The 20,402-nt window shown below is 44.3% G+C and overlaps 1 protein-coding gene across 2 annotated transcripts in view; it reads left to right on the top strand.

Moving 5' to 3' along the window:
• Positions 1-20,402, top strand: part of LOC144807916 (uncharacterized) — a 503,122-nt gene that overhangs the window by 402,466 nt on the left and 80,254 nt on the right. For both annotated transcript variants that reach the window (XM_078673509.1, XM_078673507.1), the window contains one exon: positions 1,630-1,659. In XM_078673509.1, the coding sequence (XP_078529635.1) occupies positions 1,630-1,659 (30 nt within the window). The remainder of the gene's footprint in view (positions 1-1,629; positions 1,660-20,402) is intronic.

Raw genomic sequence — 20,402 nt, 5'->3', positions numbered from 1 at the left:
GTCCTTCACTGTGAGCAGGGATAAAGCAATAGGGCTCGCAGGGGCAGGGCACTGCACCATGGACCCCTTAAATGAACTGCCAGCTTCTGTGAAATAGAACTCTTTGAAACTCTTTTCATGAAACTATCCCTCAAAAAATGTTCCTTGAAATTTTGAGTTGTCAAACAATTAAAAGAATAAGGGCCAGATGTAGGTCGGTCGGTAACGGCCGAAAATTGGTATTTTCGGCCGTTACCGACCGGTATTACAGATTTGGCATGTAGGAGCACAATTTTACAGAATCGCTAAATTTACCGATTCGGTAAATTTACCAATTCTGTAAAATACCGAATCGGTATTTTTACCGATTCGGTAAATCTCAGATGTAGGTGGGACTCTTCAGAGTCCCAAAGGCCCTACAAATTCGGTATTTTAACACCCAATCCAATTGGGTGTTAAAATACCGAATTCAGGTGTGCATGCACATGTGTGCATGCACACCTAGGCATGTGACAGACAGACATGCCCTTAGGGCATGTCTGTGTGCCACATGGCGCACATGCCTATTTTTGGGGTGCCAGAGGGTGTCAAAGTGACACCCCCTGCACCCTTGCTAAAATCGGTAATTACCGATTCTGTAATTACAGAATCGATATTGCCCATTGATTCCTATGGGCTTCACAGCCCATAGGAATCAATAGGAAATACCGATTCGGTATTTCCAGATTCGGTAAATACCGAATCTTAAAGATTCGTTATTTACACATCTGGAAATACCTACATCTCCCCCCTTCATATTTACCACTTCTTAAATACCGAATCGGTAAAATTCGGTATTTAAGAAGTGGTAAATAAGAATTACCTACATCGGGCCCTTAGTGTCGATCTTCTTTGTGTTTACATATTTTGTACCTTATTTATTATGCCTTGAAACAGTTTTAGTCTTCTGTTGTGTCACTTTTTGTGATGCATCAGCAGCGTAAAACATGCACCCTATTTACAAAGAGATGCATCTAAGCAGATGCGTCACTTTGTAAACCCCTGCATTACATTATATCTCCGTCAGGTATAATGTATGCAGGGTGGGCGTTCCCACGCAAGTAAGCCTCGTAGAAGTGACACAGTGAAATCTACCAGATTGATTTCACTGCACCACTTCTAGGGTGCAAATGTGTCAATATCTTACGCCTGCCTCACAGAAGGCGTAAGACTGACCCAAGACCTTTCACATGGGGCTTGCCCCATGTGAAAGGACACATTGCTGGATTTGCGTCAATTTTGTGACACACTCCAGCAATGCGTCATTTTTGCGCCATACAGATACGTCAGAATTCTGACGCATCTGTAACTCCTTGCGATATGATGCTTCATACAGTAAATATGACGCATCAATCATGTCGCAGGAAGGCGCACTGAGAAGTGACGCATCGCTGCTTTCACACAGCGATGCATCACTTCTCATAAATGAGGCCCTTTGTGTTTCATTCCTATTCCTCTGTAATGCATTAATAAAACTGTCACTGGTATGCAAATACATCACACGTCATCCATTGGTAGCATGTCATGTTAGCATTACTCATAGGGTTGACAGGTGCAAATGAAACTAATTTGTAAGTGTTTGCTCATAAGTTTTCATTTTGTACTTTTCAGAAAATTGTTGCTGCCTTTGTCAAAATGGAGGTAAGAAAACAGCTTTTCTTTAAAAATATCATTGAGTATGTAAAGGACCCTGTTTACTCCAACATCCTATATTATGCACACTACTTTTATACAGCAGCATTTTTACCTTTTGAACATTTTAGTGCCTATTACGTATATTTGTAAAAATACAAATGAAAACAAAATCACAGACTTGTCAAGGCAGACCTAGTAGTTCTGCCAATGCTTTTCTTTTTTTTTCTCATAAAAAATACCATTGGACATTAACAAACTTAGCACATTATGGAGCATACCTATTAAAGATTTGCAGCGCAACTCTTATCTTTGAATTAACATTGTGTGGACTTGCATGGCTTGATAAATCTAGAGTAAAGCAACGCAGCACAAATTGCTGGGTTGCGTTACTCTGCCCCAGGAAGACATCCCATGGTTGGAGAGTGGGTGTTCCCATTCATCCACCCATGGATTTTGGCGCGTTCCCAGATTTACCATCAGTGGCTGACATGGGAATGCGTCTAAATGCTCTGCCTTCCCAGGTGAGCTGCAAGTGGAGATATAGCTTTATTTCTCCTTGTGACGTCCTCATTCTATGTGTGCTGCATCCTGCAGTACACATAGAAAGAGGAAAATGCCTCTCAGGATTGTTATTATGGTGCAGTAAGGTGTCCCTTCCTGCACAGAAACAATCCTGCCTACAATGCAGGCACCCCTGCACCATGGAGCAAAGATACGAGCTTTGGCCCTAGGCTGCGCATTGTGCGACAATGCTGGGAAATAAGAAGAATGTGCTGTATAATGTTAAGTGCGGCACTTTCCTGCAGGTTCCCTATCACGCAGCCCAGTGCGGGGCAGCAAGGTGACTTGTTGTGCTGAGTAATAATTTTAGAAATACGCCCCTATACATCTTCCAAATGAGGGATACATCCCTGCGTTCATTGCTTCGTGTTACAGTATAAGACATTCTTAACAGAGGACACTCTAAGGTATAATAATAAAAATAATAATGGAAATTCTAAATGGCAATAGTTACTTCGAGAGAAGTGTCCCAGAGCTGGATAGTCTGAAACTTGGAGATTCATAGAAGGCAAAACAAAACCAACAGCCGATCTAAAAACCATGTTTTCAGGTGTTTCCAGAACAGTGCCTCTGATTGCCTAAGACAGAGAGATTTTGGGCCCGATTCACAGAACTAACTTAAGACAAAATCCTAAACTTTCTACTTTTGGTATTCACAGAAGTTAGGTTTTTGTCTTAAGTTTGTCTTAAGAAAGACTTAAGACAGACTTAAGACAAAATCCTAACTTAAGTCTGTCTTAAGTCTGTCTTAAGACAAACTTAAGACAAAATCCTAACTTCTGTGAATACCAAAAGTAGGAGGTTTAAGATTTTGTCTTAAGTTAGTTCTTTGAATCAGGCCCAAGGAGTTCCATAACCACAATTATACATATGTAAGCGTCAAGCAGTTATGCATGCACTATTTAGAACATTTTATAGTGGGCTTTAGAGTTCTCTTCCCCAAGTCAGCCAATTGGTATGCGAGAGCTAGAAATAGGACAATTCCCTTTTTAGGTCGAGCTAGAGAAAGCAATGCGAAGCATTGCGTCCACCGAAGTATATAATGTTGGCCGCTTCCTGGGAATCTGAGACAGGGGATGTGCACGTGTAGGAGATTTCTCCATGAGAGCGTGCACGTTCACTTACACGCCGTGCACATCTCCTTTCCCACATTGCCAGGAAGCCGATAACACAAACACACACACACGCGCACCCACACAGCCACGCACGCACCCCCCCACCACTCACGGGCTCACGCACACACACACACAGCCACGCATGCACCCCCCACCACTCACGGACTCACGCGCACACACACAGCCACGCACACACCCCTCCACCACTCACGTGCACACACACAGCCACGCATGCACCCCCCACCACTCATGGGCTCACGCGCACACACACAGCACCCCCCCTCACCTCACCGGGTCTCTCAGGCTACTCTTGTCCCGCGGTGGTGGCGGCATTACACATGGACACATTCATTTTTGGTAGGCACCGGGAGATTAAACGATTTGCCCACAATTACAGGATGTAGAGCAGACGTACTACGCCGTATTCGAGGCCTCTATAGCAGCACAACAGGGATTTCCTGGAAGTCCGCCTTACGCCACAGAACGTACTCACTCTCCCATTGGGCGTCCTCTCTATCACGTGACATTGTTCAAGCCCTATCCTTAGCCACTTAGCCCTGTTCTCGTAGGCAGTTGCAGGGCGAAGCCCGGGCGGCGTTGTGACCACTGCCCGGCATGGAGACTTCTCTTACCCCACCTCGCTGAGAGCGGCCCCTTTCCCTCACTCCCCCCATCCCCGAAACCGCTGTGAGTACCGGCTGGGAGAGAGGAGGCATTATCCCACCCAGGCCAAGAGCGTAGCGGGATGACTGGCTCCTTTGAACCTTGGGAGGGCAAGTTAGAGGTACCGGGGTGCTGTAGTGCGTGTACATGTGCGTGCGTAGTCTCTTTTTCCTCCTTTAATGCACCGTTTGCTCCTCTTGTATATTGTTTGCTCACGATTGTCACTTTTGCCTCATGTAATGTAACTTTTGCTTTGTTATTTGTTCACTTGTAATGTTCTCTTGTATCAGTTCTGTTCCTATTGTGAAGCCTCCGACACCTTCGGCTAAAGTCAGCGCGAGAGAAAAACGCATAAATAAATAAATAAGTGATAAACCAGGAAACGCCACTCCCAGGACTACTCACTACACTGTGCTTGTATACAGTGGGAAAAGTCGGTCCCGTCCTTGTTCCTGTTTGTATCTCTTATGTAACTCATGTAATCCTAAGTCCTTATGTAACGGAACTGGTTCTTTTGTAAAGCGCTCCGACACCTTCGGATAATGTTCGCGCTATAGAAAATCGCATTAAATAAATAAATAAATAAATAAGTGCTGAGACTGGAAAACATTAACTGCGAGGACCCATATGTTAGGGGTTAAGGTGGGGCAGCAAAAAGGAGGTGGGGTTGAGTCGTGAGTAGTCTGACAATCAACTTATACAATTAATTTTTTCACTCTTCCAAGGAGAATGTGTCCACAGGGAGAAGCGTGGCGGTAAATCTGTTGTGGCTTGTTCAATGGGTCACCAGAGGCCGCGTTTGTCACGTGGGCCTCAGAGGTGGCAGAGCTATACATGGCCTGCTTCTAATGTACAGCTCAGTGCGCCTAGCCTGCCTATATGTTGCGATGCACAGGTTTTTATGTTATAGTGCCGTGTTCGCCAGTTCCTGGGTCTCTTGGCACTCTAGGGCCAAGGGAGCTGTTAAGGCAACAACTGACACATGATGGGAAGTGCAGCGAGCAGGACTGAGTCAGGTGACGTGCAGCTCGAAGGGCACATGACGCAGCGTAAGTACCTTTAGGTTCACTACAATCACAAGACGAATGATGAAATGGAGAAGTTTAGCGGATAATGCTCCCCTCTCCATCCGAGCAGGGGCGGGGCCTGTGCTTCCAGCTCCAGCCCATTTCTATTGCTCTTTAGCGTCAAACTTAGATTTTTGCAGGGCTCATTTTTACCACTTACCTGATGTCTTCTTGGCGCTGGCAAAGGTGCTCAGGAGAGGAGAAGTGCTCGGCTCCTCAAGGTGCTGCCCCTGTGTGTCATGTCACCCTCCAGACCTCCTGCCAGCGGTGTGACGTCAAATGATGGGGCCCCCTATAGAAGGGGAAAGGGACCCGGGTCTCCCATCTCTCCCAGATGTCCATAGAACTTGGGGCAGGATGGGGCCCTTCTGAAGGGTGGGGCCCCCCAGCTGGCTCCTGCAGGGCGTGCCAGGCACTAACAGCCAACAACCCCCCTACCTGGATGAATATCTCGCATCTCAGGAGGCCAACTCCATGCAGGCATGACTAGACTCGAAATGAACAAGCACTGGCAAAGCCAACGTCGCGTGTATAGTGAATATGTATTTCAGCAGTCTTAGTGAATATGTATTTCAGCAGTCTTATCGGTGGCCACGGCTGCAACTAAAACTGAACTTGGGGGCGGGGGTGCTGGCACGTCAAGCGATGCAGTCTAACAGTATGATGAAACTCTCCTTAAAATCAATGCAAGCAAAATGGTGGTGAATTCTGCATTTGAAACACATTGGTCAAACCTGATACGATAACAACAAACATGTTTTAGTGGATTTGAGGATGTTTATAGGCTACTTGCAGAGGTCTTTTAAAAGTTGAATGTCTAAAAAGCAGCATCTACAGATTTAAATACAGAGAACGGTAGAATCCGTTTTTGCAAATTGTTTCGAGACAATGACCCTTTAGCCAATGTTCCAAATATTCCTTTGTGAAATGACTATGAGCTCATGAAACTATTTAATTCCCTCTTCAGAAAGGAGATGCTGCCTTACTTTGACCAAATGTACGTGTTCAGTCTGTAAATTAGGATGTTGCGACACGTTTGCCGCTGCTCACATGTGCAAGTCAGGGACCTAATTTTAAATACATAATTCATTCCTCCTGCGATTGAATGAATCCGTGCCAATCAGTTGGCCCTTTCACCACCTGCTCACTATTCTGCCATTAATCTACGCTATTCTGAATCAAAATCAAACAACAAAATAGCATCTCAGATTTAGCAGGTCCCATACAAGATGACTGAGCCACATCCAAGCAGGAAGCCACCAGGCGTAAAGAACTGGCAAAATAAGTGCCTTGAAATAACTTAGCAACAAACTAAGTTCTGGCATGCAGAGGACACAGGCATCCCTCCAGTCTCCAGTCTCTAGAGTACCATAGTGGCTGATGGGCAATGTCCTGCAAAGAGGTCACTTTGGGAGAAGCAAAAATTATGCCTCTTAATGGTTGTGCCTTAGTGTAACAGTTTTTTTTATAAATCGCGAATTCGACCTGAATGTATTGGAGCACTTTATATGAGCACCAGTTACATTTAACAAAGACATAATTATTTTTTTGGTAGGCACAAAGAGATAAAGTGATTTGCCCAGAAACACAGGATGTTATAATAATTATAGCAGTAAGCATGGCCCGAGTGGAAAAAAGGTCCACCTGAATGGAGCACCAGAGAGACACTAGGCAGACAGCATGGCTACCAGTTTGTCATCGTAACTTTTTTTTTTTAGTTTTCTATTGTGCGAAGTAGACCCGAGAAATCGGGTCCCAGAGCGCTTTACATAGCACCAGCCACAGCATCACTTGTTGCCGCCACAACATCATTCAGAGCCACCACAGTATCAATCTGTGCAACCATTCAACAACAACTGATTCAAATATGTTCTCTCAATGTTTCAAGCTTTATTACAAATGTCACAAAAAGATGTTGATATTTATTTGGATTTTGTCACAATAAAATACACTGAACATAATCTTCACAAAAGTTATTTACAAAAGTTTAAGCTATTAAGCTATTGCCATTATAAATTACAATACCTTTCATTTAAGTATTAAGTATTTAAAAAAATTAAAAGCCATTGTTATTTGTAATATCAATACATCTAAGTCACTTAAATACAACACATATTGCATTACAAATGCTATAGGTGTCACATTTGCGAAAGTTAAAACTATTGGCATTGTAAATGACAAAGCTATAATTTCGCTATTTTCAAAAACAACACATAAGTAAAAGATTTGTCATTTACAAGACCAATAGTTCAAACTTTGCGAGACCTATTGCATTGCAAATGCTTGTTTAATTGGGAGCATAATTTTCTGACCATACCATTTCCAATAATATAATATGTATACTTTGTTCAGTTTAGACACTACTCAGTCTACTTCAGCCATGTTACGGTGCAGCATCTATTGCTCCTTTTCATAGCACATGCATATTGTGTGTGTCCCAGGGTATGCACCCTGCTAAAACCCAACAGCTGGAACAGTTTCAAGGTCCAGCCATACCGGGGCTCCTGGGTTTGCGTCATACCACAATAACTGCTTGGCTCTGAGTCGGTAGTCTGACAGATTAGGTAGTGTGTTAGCGAACCCCAAATATCTTTGGGTCAGGAGGAATGATTCCAAACACATCCCAAACGGTTTGCTGCAAAATATGAGCTCCTTCAGCCATTTGTCTGGAGTAGATTTTGGGCCATTCCCCCAGGACATTGAAATTCTAACCTTAGCCAGCAGTAGTGCTAGTGTGATGAATCGTTGACAGGGAGTATCTTGAGTAGACAACAACAGACAAATTCTGAGATCGAATCCTGGAACTTATCATTTCTTTAACTGCACTGATAACTGATTGATAACTGATTGACAAAAGATTGATAATTGATTGCCAGTATTTCTAAATCTAGGGGTACTCCAATGCAGGATATCAGAAGCTAGCATTCTCTGTAACTTGCACATACTGAGTCCTCCCGAAGACCATGTTTCATCAGCCGGGGGAGGTATATTCTATGTAGGAATTTAAAATGAATTCTACACAGTCCAGACATTAGTCTGAGAGGATCAATTTTTCCAGGTCGCTTCAGATACTGGGCTGTGCAGATTAAGATTCCACTTAGCAATGGAAGTTAGTGTCAGGAGTGGGCCCTCAACTTGTAATGTGTTCTAAAGCAGTGTTATGAGACCTTTAGTCTAGTTACCATGAGTAGGAGAGATAACGCCTAAATGTAGGATGGTTCTTGCGGTAAAGAGGACAAAATGGAATATTACACACACGCAAACTTTACGGTGTCATCTAGGTTCTGAAACTAAATAAATTAGCACTTCAGAAAGAGATCTCCAAATTTAGTTCAGTTGATTTATGTAGTATTCTCAAGTGTTCTTCACAGGTCAGTAATACCCATGGATGATGGAGTGGAAGGTTACATAGAGGTAAGCAGGTCTTCCTCTTTAATTTTCCTAAGCTAGGTTCACAACAGCTACAGCAGCAATTCTGAACGTCTGCAACTTGGTGAAATACTCGAAAGACTTTTGCAAGTAAACACGCTTGGCGATCTGCATGCACCATAATGCTTAGGGGCGAACCTGCTGGGAGGTGAAGCAGTGTGATCCCACATTGGTTTCCTGTTTAAAAGGCTCTCTTGAGCCATTTGAGCTGACGAGCTCGTGGAGAGGCACCTGCGCACATTCAGAGGTACTGTGACCCGAGAATACTTTGGCATCCTGCTCAGAAACCCCAAATATTTGAAATGCCTAATCTCTACTGACAATGGATAATCATCCAGAAACATGTGTATAGAGATGGCCAGTACTTATCTGCACCAATCTGGTGAAATAATCGAAAGACTTTTGCAAGTAAACACGCTTGGCAAACTGCATGCACCGTAATGCTTAGGGGCGAACCTGCTGAGAAGTGAAGCAGTGTGATCCCACATTGGTTTCCAATTCTGAACTCCTGTTTGCCAATTTTGTTTCCAACTTAATTTTTAATAGTACTAGTGCCTCTGTCTCTCACAATTGAGAGGTGAGGCATAAAGGAAGTGGGAATCATCAATAGTGAGCAATGTGTACTTGAGTGTACACATAGTAGAGCTCCTGGTCTGGGGCTACAAAGCCACCCTGGTCGTATGGTAGAGTACATACCTCCCATTTGAGCCAAGGATGCTTACTGGCCCTGACAAGCTTAATCAGCAGTGATCTAGTAGTACTAAACAAATGTTTATATACAGGTATTGGAATATTATGAAAAGCCATAGAAGTTTTGGAGGAACAACCATCTTTATCAGAACTATTCTGCCCACTAAGGACCGGGGAAAGGTTGTCCAGCGATGAACCTGTCCTTAAAGATTTGTGATTTCTACACCGTAGTTTTCTTGAGTCACAACAATGGGGTCCTGATTGGTCAATACGGCAAGATATTTTAAAAAGGCACTGCTACTCACAATTGAGGTATTCTTTCGGTAGTTGCTGCAGAAGGACAAACAATGTGGCATATATTGGGATGTTCATCTAGTTGGACTAGATTCAGTGCTAAGGCAGTACTAATTCTATAGCCAGTGGCAATAATCTATTGGTCTATAGTTTGACTACAATGTTAGCATTGTGTATCATATATTTTGGATGCAGACATTTAAATGTGCAAGGCTGAGGAGGTACATATCATTGGATTGAGTACAATACATAAGTCGGAAGTGATGAGGCAGGTATGCAGTCACAGTGACACTTTCCAAAAATGAATGCAAAAACTTATGGTGCGGCTACAGGGATGCCCCATGCCTGGGGTACAGGAGCTATGCGCTAGGTGGGTGAAGTTTGATTTTTGTTTGGGGGCAAGGGTTCGGCACTACATGTGTGAATTGTGATTACCAGGTTGGGGTGGATCTCAGGTGTTGGGGGCTTAGAGATAGTACAGGTTTTTGATGTTAATAGGGACACATTTTGTCTAGTTTGAGAGAAAGAGGTTTACTCCATACACAACACAGTAAAACTGTAGCTCTAATGGTTTGCCAGACAGGAGAGATACTCGCACTGACAAAATGGGAGTGACGACAATTTCCTGGCAGGTATAGGGTTACAAAATCCTATCAAATGACAAAGGATATGACCCTAATAGGCACACAGAGTAATGCCACAAGAGGCACATCAACTTTTGTAAGAACATGAGAAGATAAAGGATAAATGGGGTGGCAGGTTGTGGTATGCCAACTTCACGTCATGGGCACAAGGGGTGCTACTGTGGGTGGATGCAAGTGTGCCACTGAAGGTGAAAAGTGAGCGGTGGAGTACATCTGTGGCAAAACTAAAAGTACTTTTAAACACATATGCACCTAAAGATTTCTTTGAGGAAGTGGTTTGTTTTTTAGTACCTTAAGTACATTAAATCAAGGATGATATATAGAGTGCTACTTATCACCCGTGAGGGAATCCAGGCACTGGGTGGGGTGGTGCCTCTGCTCCAGGCTAAATGTTGAATAGCTTAGTTTTCAGCTTTTTCCTGAACTCCTGAAGGGTTGCGACTGTTCGGAGTTGGAGATGGAGGTTGTTCCAGTGTTTTGTGGCCACATGGGAGAAGGCACAGCTGCCAATTCTGCTTCTGAGGATGTGATCATGTGGGAAATACTGAGGGATTAGGAGCATCATTATGGTGGGTAAGTGGACTGTTACTCTGTCGTTGAAGTATCCTGGGCCAGAGTTGTGGAGGGCTTTGTAGGTGTGGGTGAGGAGGTTGAACTGACATTGTTTGTTCATGGGGAACCAGTGCAGGGCATTGAGGTGGGTGTTATGTGAGATTGTCTTGGTAGGTAAAGGGCGAGCCTTGCTGCTGCATTCTGTATTGCCTGGACCCTTTTTAATAGATGGGTGGTAAACCGTAAGTATAGGGTGTTGCCGTGATCTAGGAGGCTGGTGACAAGAGCTTGGATGACTGTGTTTCTGGTGTCTGTGGTGAACCATTTGAAAATGTTCTTCAGCTTGTGGGGGATGTGGATGCATTTACCAGTTTTCTCATTGATAGCTTGCTGTTGGGAATTATACCTAGGATTTTAGCATGCTCTGTGGGTGTGGGATGGGGGCCAAGTTCGACGGCCCACCACGTGTCATTTCAGGGGAAAGTTGTGCTTCTGAAGATGACTTTCACGGTTTTGTCGGAGTTGGGCTTGAGGCACTTTCTCTATATCCAACTGGGCATGCATCTGTGGAATTTGGCATTTTGTTTTGAAGGGGTCTGAGGAAAGGGACATGGTCCGTGTCATCCATGTTGGATATGATGTGCATGTCTTGCAATCTAACCAGGGTGGCTAGCGGGGCCATGTAGGTGTTGAAGACCATTGGACTTAAATATGATTCTTGGGGGACACCACAGACAATGTTCTTGGGTGCCGAGGAGCTTGGTGGGAGGTGAATGGTCTTGGTTCTTCCTGTGAGAAAGTAAGTGACCACTTGAAGGCTATTTTTTGGATACCCATCTGGTGGAGACCATGTAGGAGGTTGTAGTGGGACACGGTTTTGAATGCTGATAGGAGGTCATGAAAGATAAGGGCATTAGTTTCTCCCTTGTCCATGAGGGCTCTAATGTCGACTGTGGCTATGATAAGGGCAGTTTCAGTCTCTGGTTAGCATGGAATCCTCACTGTAAGGGGTCCAGGAGTTTGTTGGTTTCCAGTTGGTCGGTGAGTTTGATGTTTATTGCTTTTTCCCATGTGCTGTCTGGAAAAGGGAGTAGGGGGATAGGCTGGTAGTTTTTAAGATCTTCTGGATCTGCAGAGTTTTTTTAGGAGAGGTTTGATCTTTGCGTGCTTCCAGGCAGCTGGGAAGCATGCAGAGGAGATGGAGATGGTGAGGATAGTGGGGAGCTCCTGGCTGATGGAGCTGATACCCATGTTGAACATATGATGGCGCAGGGATCTCTGGGTGATCTAGAGTGTATGAAGCCCATGATGGTGGCGGTTGATCATGGGGAGTGTGTTGATACTGTCTAGGGGTCATTGGGGGGTTATGGTGTCTGTATATGGTTGCAACTGTGTTGAGAAATAATTCAGTGAGGGAGTAGCAGAGGTCCTGGGAGGGTGTGATGGTGTTGTGTGTTGCTGTGGATTGGAGAATTCCCTGACAATAGAGAAGAGATTATTGGTTTGATTAGATCTGGCTTCGAGGCGGGTGTTGAGGGCATCTTTCTTGGCAGTGTTTAGTTAAATTTGGTAGTTGTTTACTGCTAGGTTTGTTTCCAGTTGTGCTTTGCTTTTATAAGTTTATATGTGAACCAGTTGGTGTGTTGGGGGGTCCTGTTAGGTTTGGGTGATCTGAGGGGTGCAAATTTTTGGTGTGGTTGGTAATCCAGGTGGTGAAGTTTTTGATTGAGGGAGGGGTGTGGCTGTGATGTGTTGAGGATGTGAGTACAGAGGTGCTGTGTAGTTTTCACCCTACAGTAGCAACTGCATGTTTGTGGACAGCATTACATCAGGGATGGTGCCCGACTGATTTTATGCGTCCCCTATGGATATGTTGTCCTACAGACCAGTTAGCTCACAGTGCCACCATACATATAGAAGGAATGCACAAAGGGGTATTTTCAATGTTTGATTCGTGTTTAAAATACATGTGCTGCAATAATCAATATACAGAAGCAAATGATTAGTATTAAAAGCCCCAAAATGGGGAACAGAAATAAAAAGCTCAACAACGGTGCTGAAACAGTGAATATTTGCAAGCATATAGAACAATTTGGCAGATTGGGCGAGCTCCTACTATGCAGTCCCTAACCTAAGTGTCTTGGACATGTGTGTGTGTGTCCTGCCAAGAATTCCTGCATTGGATGATCCAACCCTGGATGCCTGATAAAAAAAAAATTAAGTCCCCTTCTTAGTCACGAGTTGGACACCCTTTAGAGAGAATCAGCAAGCTGCTGGGCTGAAGCTTCAGTGTATAGAGACCTCGCCAATATCAGCAAAGTGCTCCTCTGGCTAAAGCTCAGAAATGCCTGTTTAATTTGATTGAAAATCATCCTTGCAAGTCCTGTGCATGCCAGCATTGTTTTTGTTTATAGATAGCCATGTCACCCCGTGGATGAAAAAATAGAACAACATTTACACAATGTGTGACGAGGCCATGCACATGGTGCATGAGTGAATTGTGATAATGTTAGGCGAAGCAGGTTCTGTAAGCAAAGCAGTTTCAGAGAAAATAATCCAACATTGTCCCACACACAAATGTGTGTAAAAGGTTAGTATGTGAAAGGGAAGGCAACTAAAGAAACATGTAAATTTTGAAAGATTGAGGTGATTATTTGTGGGCCTTCCTGAGTCACATAGAGCTGGGGGGGTTGCTAGGAGGGCTGATCATGGGGGGAGATGTAGAAGTCTACTATTAAGTGGTCGGACCAGGTCACCTCGCTGGCGAGGTCCGAGGATGTCCATGATTTTGAGGAGGCTCAATTTTATTTATTTATTTATTTATAGAGTTTTATATAGTGCGGACGTGACCCTTGGGTATCAAAGCGCTTTACAGTTACCTGAGGTAGGATTGGGATACAGTTAGTGTAGCATAGCGTTTCACATTGACATGAGGTAGGTTTGAGATACATCTTGTATAGCAGCAATAACCTAAATATATTTAATATTCCTTATACATGTCTATCTTCTCAGTTTCAAATAACAATTTTTGGACTGATTATAGTACAGGTGTAACACTATTTCTATACAAAAGGTTCCGATATGTCTTTTTCCATGATTTCAACATCCAAAAACGAGTCCCAGGTAGTAAAGTACCGTTCAAGATTATTCTCAGCATGGCTGGTAACTTATCTTAACATGCTTTGTTGTTGTTTGTTAGTAACACCTATATCACTGTGTTGGTGATGAACAGATTTGCCTTCGGAAGAAACTTGCTTATTAGGAAGATCTTTGCTTCCCTCTTGAATGTTGCCATGTTTGGAATTTTCCTAATGTTTGGTGAGTGAGTTCCAGATTCTCGGGGCTGCTCTGTTATATGTTTTCTTCTTCCGAAAGATGGGCGGTTTCAGCAACAGCTCCCTGGCACTCCTGGCTGGTCTGCTTCCCCGGACAGCTCAATTTTCTGGGCTAAGTACCTTGGTGTTTTGTAGTGGAGCGCTTTGTGGGTAATACATGCCAGTTTAAGTTGAATTCTGGCTTCATATGGTAACCAGTTTAACGCTTTCAAAGTGTGTGGAGATATGGTCGTATTTCCTAGATCCGGAGATGACTCTTGTGGCCGCATTAAGACATGCTTTTAGTGGTGCTGTGGACATTTTTGGTAGACCTGCTCAAGTTGTACATCCATATTCAATCCTTGAGATTACTAAGGACTGGACTGCCAGTTTGAGGTCTGCCATAGAAATGGTTTAACTTTTCTAATATAGTTCAAGTGATACCGGGCACTTTTTGCCATTGATTTGATGGGGGCTTTCATGTCTAGGTTCTTATCCAACGTGACTCCTAGCGATTTCGCTGAGTCAACTAGAATAGTGGTGCAGTTTAGAGTTGTGATCAGTTTGGTCCATTCCTTCACGTCTGTGTGGTTCTTTGGTGGTAAAATTAAGAGGAATTCCGTTTTTTGTGCATTTAGTTTCAGATGATTGCTAGTTAACCAGTGTAATGATACTTTTAAGGCCTCATTTATTAGCATGAGGTCTTCCAGTGACGTGATCTTGATGTAGATCTGAGTGTCATCCGCGTACATGTGGTAGGATATGTTTACGTCGCGGAGGATTTCTGTTAGGGGTTCGACATATAGGTTGAATAGACATGGAGATAGTATAGATCCTTGAGGGACTCCCATTGAATTCGGGCATGATGGCGATAGTGTCTGCTTGACCAGGAATCTTTGAGTTCTATTCTGAAGAAAGGATTCAAACCATTTCAGCACATTTCCAGATAGATCCATCCTGTCATTAAGCCTGGCTAGTAGTTTTTCGTGATTTACTGTGTCAAATGCAGACGACAGGCCAAGAAGGACTAGTAGCTATGTTTGATTGTGATCCAGGGCCTGTAGCGCATCATCCACTATATGTAGGATCGCTGTTTCCGTGCTGTGGCCTGTTCTGAATCTCGATTGGCAGTCGTCCAGTAGCTTGAAATTAGCGATGTGACGGCTCAGTTGATTTTGCATACATTTCTCAATTAGTTTGGCAAGTAATGGAATATTGGTTACTAGGCAAAAGTTGTTAGGTTCTGCCGGGCCCGCTGTAGGTTTTTTGATAATGGGGAGGACTTGACCTGTTTTTAGTCCTTCTGGAAGGATCCCTTGAGATAGTGAATGTCGGAATTTGTAAAGCGCACAGCTACCTCCACCGGAGGTGTCCCGGCGCTGTCCGTATACCGCTTAGGAACCCTTCCTGGCTTTCCTGGGAAATGTCCACTCCTGGGCACCCCCCAGGTGCAGCCAGGCATCCCAGCGCTTTTGGGGCCGTTGTGGAGACTAAGCAAGCTATTGCCCAGAGTTGCAGCGTGGGACCCATGATCAGAACAGGCACTGAGGCGAGAATATCCAGTCAGGGGAATTAATGAGCCGAAGACCCGTCGAGGCGGGAATCGAACCCTGGTCCCTCGCCAGAGCTCTGCATCAAGGTCTGCCTGCTCTAACCATTGAGCCACACTTCTCCACATTTATTATTTTTGTCCATATTGGCATGACGATGTGGTTGATAATTTTTAGGCATTTAGAGGGGAGTGGGTCATTGTAGTGGTTGTTAGGTTTGATATCCGAGAGAGTTTTGGCAATGGTATTCTGGTCACATAGCTTGAAGGTTGCCCATTGTGCCTTGTTTTTCGCCCTATCCTGATGGTTTGTCTTGGTAGCAATGTTCAGTGTGGGTGGTTGGCTGGGAATGTTTTCGGCTCCCATCCTGAGCTCTCTAGCGTGTTGGCCTTGTCAGTGAAGAATGTTGCGAATTCCTCGCAGCTCAGTTGGGTTTTAGTAATTTCTTGTGCAGATTTGGCCAAATTATTGGACTGATGCTTTAAGATCTCGAATAGTTTTAGCGGTCTGTTTTTTGGCGATGTCCAGTTACGATCTAAAGAATTCCTTTTTGGAGTTAAGGATCTTTTTGTTGTACTCGTTTGTGATTTTTCTGAGAGATTTTAGTTGGGGGGATGATGGGTGCTGTCTCCATTTTCTTTCTGCAAGTCTCAGTTTCCGCCTATCTTCATTCAGTGTCCCATTAAACCATGGGTTTTTATCTTTCTTTGTGACTCTTTTCAGTTTTAGTGGCATGGTGAAGTTGACAATATTCAACACTGATGTTGTGTAGTAGTCTGCTAGTTCGTTCACATTCAGCAAGTTTTTAGGCGGATTTAGGTCCTTCTAACATCTTTCTACTAGTAGCTCAATATTAGGGTCTTTGGTGTCCCTAGTCCACTTTTTGAGGTTGATAGGCTGCATGGTCTTGTTTTTTTCAAGGTTGGTTATAGCATGGTGATCCGACCAGTCACACGGTACAATTGAGTGTACTGTGATATCTTTGTTTCTCGAGATTATCCAGTCTAAAGTTGCCCCTTTCGAGTGTGTTGGCTGTGTGCAGGCTTGGGCAAGGTTTTGATCAGTTAAAAAGTCTTTAAGTGCGTTGCCCTGTCCGTCAATATTGTCGTCCCAGTGTAAATTAAAATCACCTAGAAATATGTCATTAGAGTTAGTGTTAGGGTTAGCCGTGATGATCTCCATTTTCTGGTCTATGAAAGTAGTATTATTGCCTGGTGGGTGGTAAAGCGCATGCAGGTTGCATCTCTGATTGTCTGCAGATCTTATACTGAGATTGAGGTATTCACAGGATTCGAGTGGGTCGGATAGTATGGTGAATGCATGCTATACCGCCTCCTGTCATTTTTAGTCTGTCTAATCCCACAATGTTATAATGAGGGGGCACCAGTAGATCCATGAAAGGGGATGAGGATTCCGTAAGCCATGTTTCTGTTAGGATTGCCACATCAATTTCCTGGTTAATGATGAGGGCAGCGATGTGTGGAAAAGTAAATTTTGCCATGTTCTGTGTCCCTACGTGTTCCCCATCTCATGTTATATGTGCATGATTAATATGCATATGTATTCCCCGTGTTCGATTAAAGACGCAATTACAGTTGTGTCCATCTCTAGTATGCCAGTTTCCAGTTCTCGTGAAAGCTACGAGTATTTGGCCTATGTAAAGTTACGTTGCCACGTTTCCCAGTGTGCACGTTATTTCATTGAAAAGTCCCCGTTTCTAGGCCTCAAAAGGGCCCGGACACCAGATTCAGCTCCTGTCTCCTGAACCCTCGCTGAGGAGCGATACAGCCCCCACCTGTATCCTCGACCCTTCACTTACTTCCTGCCTCACAGTGCCCGGTTCGGCCTGGCTCTGCCTGCTAGTCTGCCAAGAGTATGTTATGATTCTAGTTATCAGTCCAGCCCTCCTTCTCTGCATTCCTAAGCTACTGAATCGCATCAATAGTTTCCGTCATCGTCTAGCCCTTACGTCTCCATGTAAGAGAAATACTGTATTTATGGTCATTTAATATTCCTCAACACGCACTACATGTAGAATAATGCATGCTCCAGTCTTAGAGTCTATTAGCCTCTCCCCTCCTGACTCTTAGTTTATATCAACATGTTCTCTAAACATCAGATACTAGATAGTGTTTAGGTACATGTCGCCCTGACTCTCCAGACTTCAGTCTCTGCTCCTAGCACAGAGTTCATAGCCCCCAGCTTCTCCTAGTAACACGTCATTGTCAGTTTGCGCGCACCACTAGGTTAGAGGTCCCGGCTCCTTAGGTAGCCCCCTCCATGTTTCCGCCCCATTTATGACATATTCTGTTACGTCTACATCACATGTCTATGTATACGCCTCCTGTTACACCTCTTTTCACCCTTATCTTTCGCGACTGCTATTGACCACACCCACTGCTCCGCCTATCATATGTACTGTAATGCAACTGTTTTAGTATATATGCTTGTGTACTGTTATTAAAGTTAGCGCGCTCATCCCAGATCCAGCCCCGGCAGCTGTCGGGCCTTGCCAGTCATTTCCTGTCCCCCCTGCAGGGCCCTGTCATCCTATTCCTGTGCAGGTTGTCCTGTTCCTGTCCTTATGCTGTATTAAACCTGCAAACTCCTACTACCTCGAATCTTGACTCTTATTTATTGAGCTATCTGTTATTACTATGTCCAGTAAAACCTAGATCCGGTATTATTTATTTATATACCACATAATGGCGCCCGAACAGGGACTTGCCCTTTCCCCACGCGCCGGTGAAGCCACGCCGGCCCCCTGACCCTCTGCAGCCGTTACGGAACCATACCGTGCACGTGCAGATATTTCTGCTTCAAGTATCCCTCAGGCCTACGGAGGAGACGGAGGTGGCGGTCCAGCATCCAGACGAGGCGGTGGAGGAACGCGGCGAGTCCCGACCAGAGCCCAAGCCGAGAGTCCAAGGTCCGAGGTATCCGGAGGCCCACCCGTAACTGAAGTCCGAAGTTCGTCCGTCCGGCGTCGAAGCAGTCCAGTCCAGTCCGAGGCCTTCCGTTCTTGCTGCCCGGTGAGTACCGTTGCTGGGGTAGTATCTAGACAGGGTCAATCTAATTGTCTCTGGTCCGTGGGGTTTGGTGGTACACAGATCCCAAAACGAAGTGTCCACTCTGGTGGATGCGGGTCCTGACGTGTCTCTTTATGAGACCGGTAAGTTTCGTACTGTTCCAGCAGTGCATCTAGTTTCTGTTCTAGTCAGTTCTGTTCTCGAGAAAATTCATGTACTCTGTTCGAACTGTTATTTTAAATGTTCTTCATGTATTTTAATGTCGTGGTATGAGAGTGGTGTAATTATCGTGTTCATTGTGTATTGTATTGTGTCTAGATTACAGTTCAGTCATGCCGTTATTTTCCAGACTACGTCAGTTAAAAACTAGAAAAGGTCTGTTAGAAGAAGCAGTTCCTGTCCCGCCTAGGGACAGTCCAGGTCATTTTATGTATCAGAAGCATGGCATAAGTGCCATATTATATCTAGATTTATGGGTAGAGTATACCAAACAGTTAGAAGAAAAGTATAGATGGCCCGTATCGGGTACATGGGATGCCGAGTGCATCATGCGAATAGAAGAAGCATTATGGAAAAAGAAAGCCAGACAGTCACAGAAAGATGCCATCGAGTTATGGCGCAAAGAATCTCATAAAAGAACCGAAAAAGAAATCAGAAAGTCAGAATTAAGTAGAGAATCCTTAGAACGAGCCCACGAAAGGGAATTAATCGAGATAGGTGAACGAGTCAGAACCGAACAGTCAGACAGACAGAGGAATGCCCTCATTAAGGGTATGTATCCTCTTCTTGCCGAGGGCTTGCCAAAAGCAACCCCGGAGGCATCCAGTAATTTTCCGCCACCATTAGTTCCGACCAAGCTACGTCACAAACCGACCGCAGCTGATATTTTTATTTCGTCCTACTTGGACGACACGGTTCCAGAATATACAAATCCTGTTCCGCCAGCTCCTGTAAATAATGTAAATCCTGCTCCTCCAGTCACCGGAGTACCTGTTACGGTACCCCCGGTCCAGCCTACATTACAATTTCCCACTCTGCCAGCACGAAGAGTATCAGTTGACGATTCCAGTTTAGGGGCCGCAGGAGGAGGTCCTCCTGGTACCCCGCCACCACACCAACGTTTAACGTTAGTCGAGTTACATGAATGTGCGTTACAGCGTACGCCCAAATATAAGTCCGTTGCAGAAATCCGACGAGCTCTTACTGAATGCCGCTATGATCCAGTTGCAGGTGATGATAGTACAGTTATATATTCCATCCGTGTAAGACGGGTGACCGGGTATTTGGATACCCTACCGAATATGAAAGAAGATCTAGACAGAATATATCGTTTCATCCGTACAGGGGATGATCCAGAAAGTATTGGCGAAGCCATGTCTCAAAGGAAAGCTGAAATCCAGCTCATGATATTAAAGTTTCTGATTAATTGTTTAATAAGAGAACAAGATTACCCGTCCAAAGATCCGACCGAAATGAGAATCCTGACAAGGTGGAGTGATAATATAGCCGAGGGTAAACACAGAACTATCAGTAGTATAGAGAGTATGTAAAAGAGAATTCGTAAGGAAATAATAAAGTTACACGAACAACGTAAAGCAGCACAAGTAAGCGAGAAAGAAAATGACTCTTCTACTGAAGAGGTAGAGGACGAGAATCCCGCCAGAATAGCGTATGTAGGAAAATCTAGATTTCCAGACCGCCATTTACGCCTAGAACACAAGTCAGTTTTTCATCACCCAGCACCAGAACAAGGTTCTCTAGAACAAGTATTTCAAGCTACCGATCACATTCTGAAATCACGAATCGGTTATAGTGAGTTAAGTACTATGCATGAACAAGAG

The sequence above is a fragment of the Lissotriton helveticus genome, chromosome 1_2 (genome assembly GCF_964261635.1).
Source record: "Lissotriton helveticus chromosome 1_2, aLisHel1.1, whole genome shotgun sequence".
NCBI lineage: Eukaryota > Metazoa > Chordata > Amphibia > Caudata > Salamandridae > Lissotriton > Lissotriton helveticus.
Note: the sequence above shows the minus strand (reverse complement) of the source record. Positions and strands in the feature narration are given on the sequence as shown.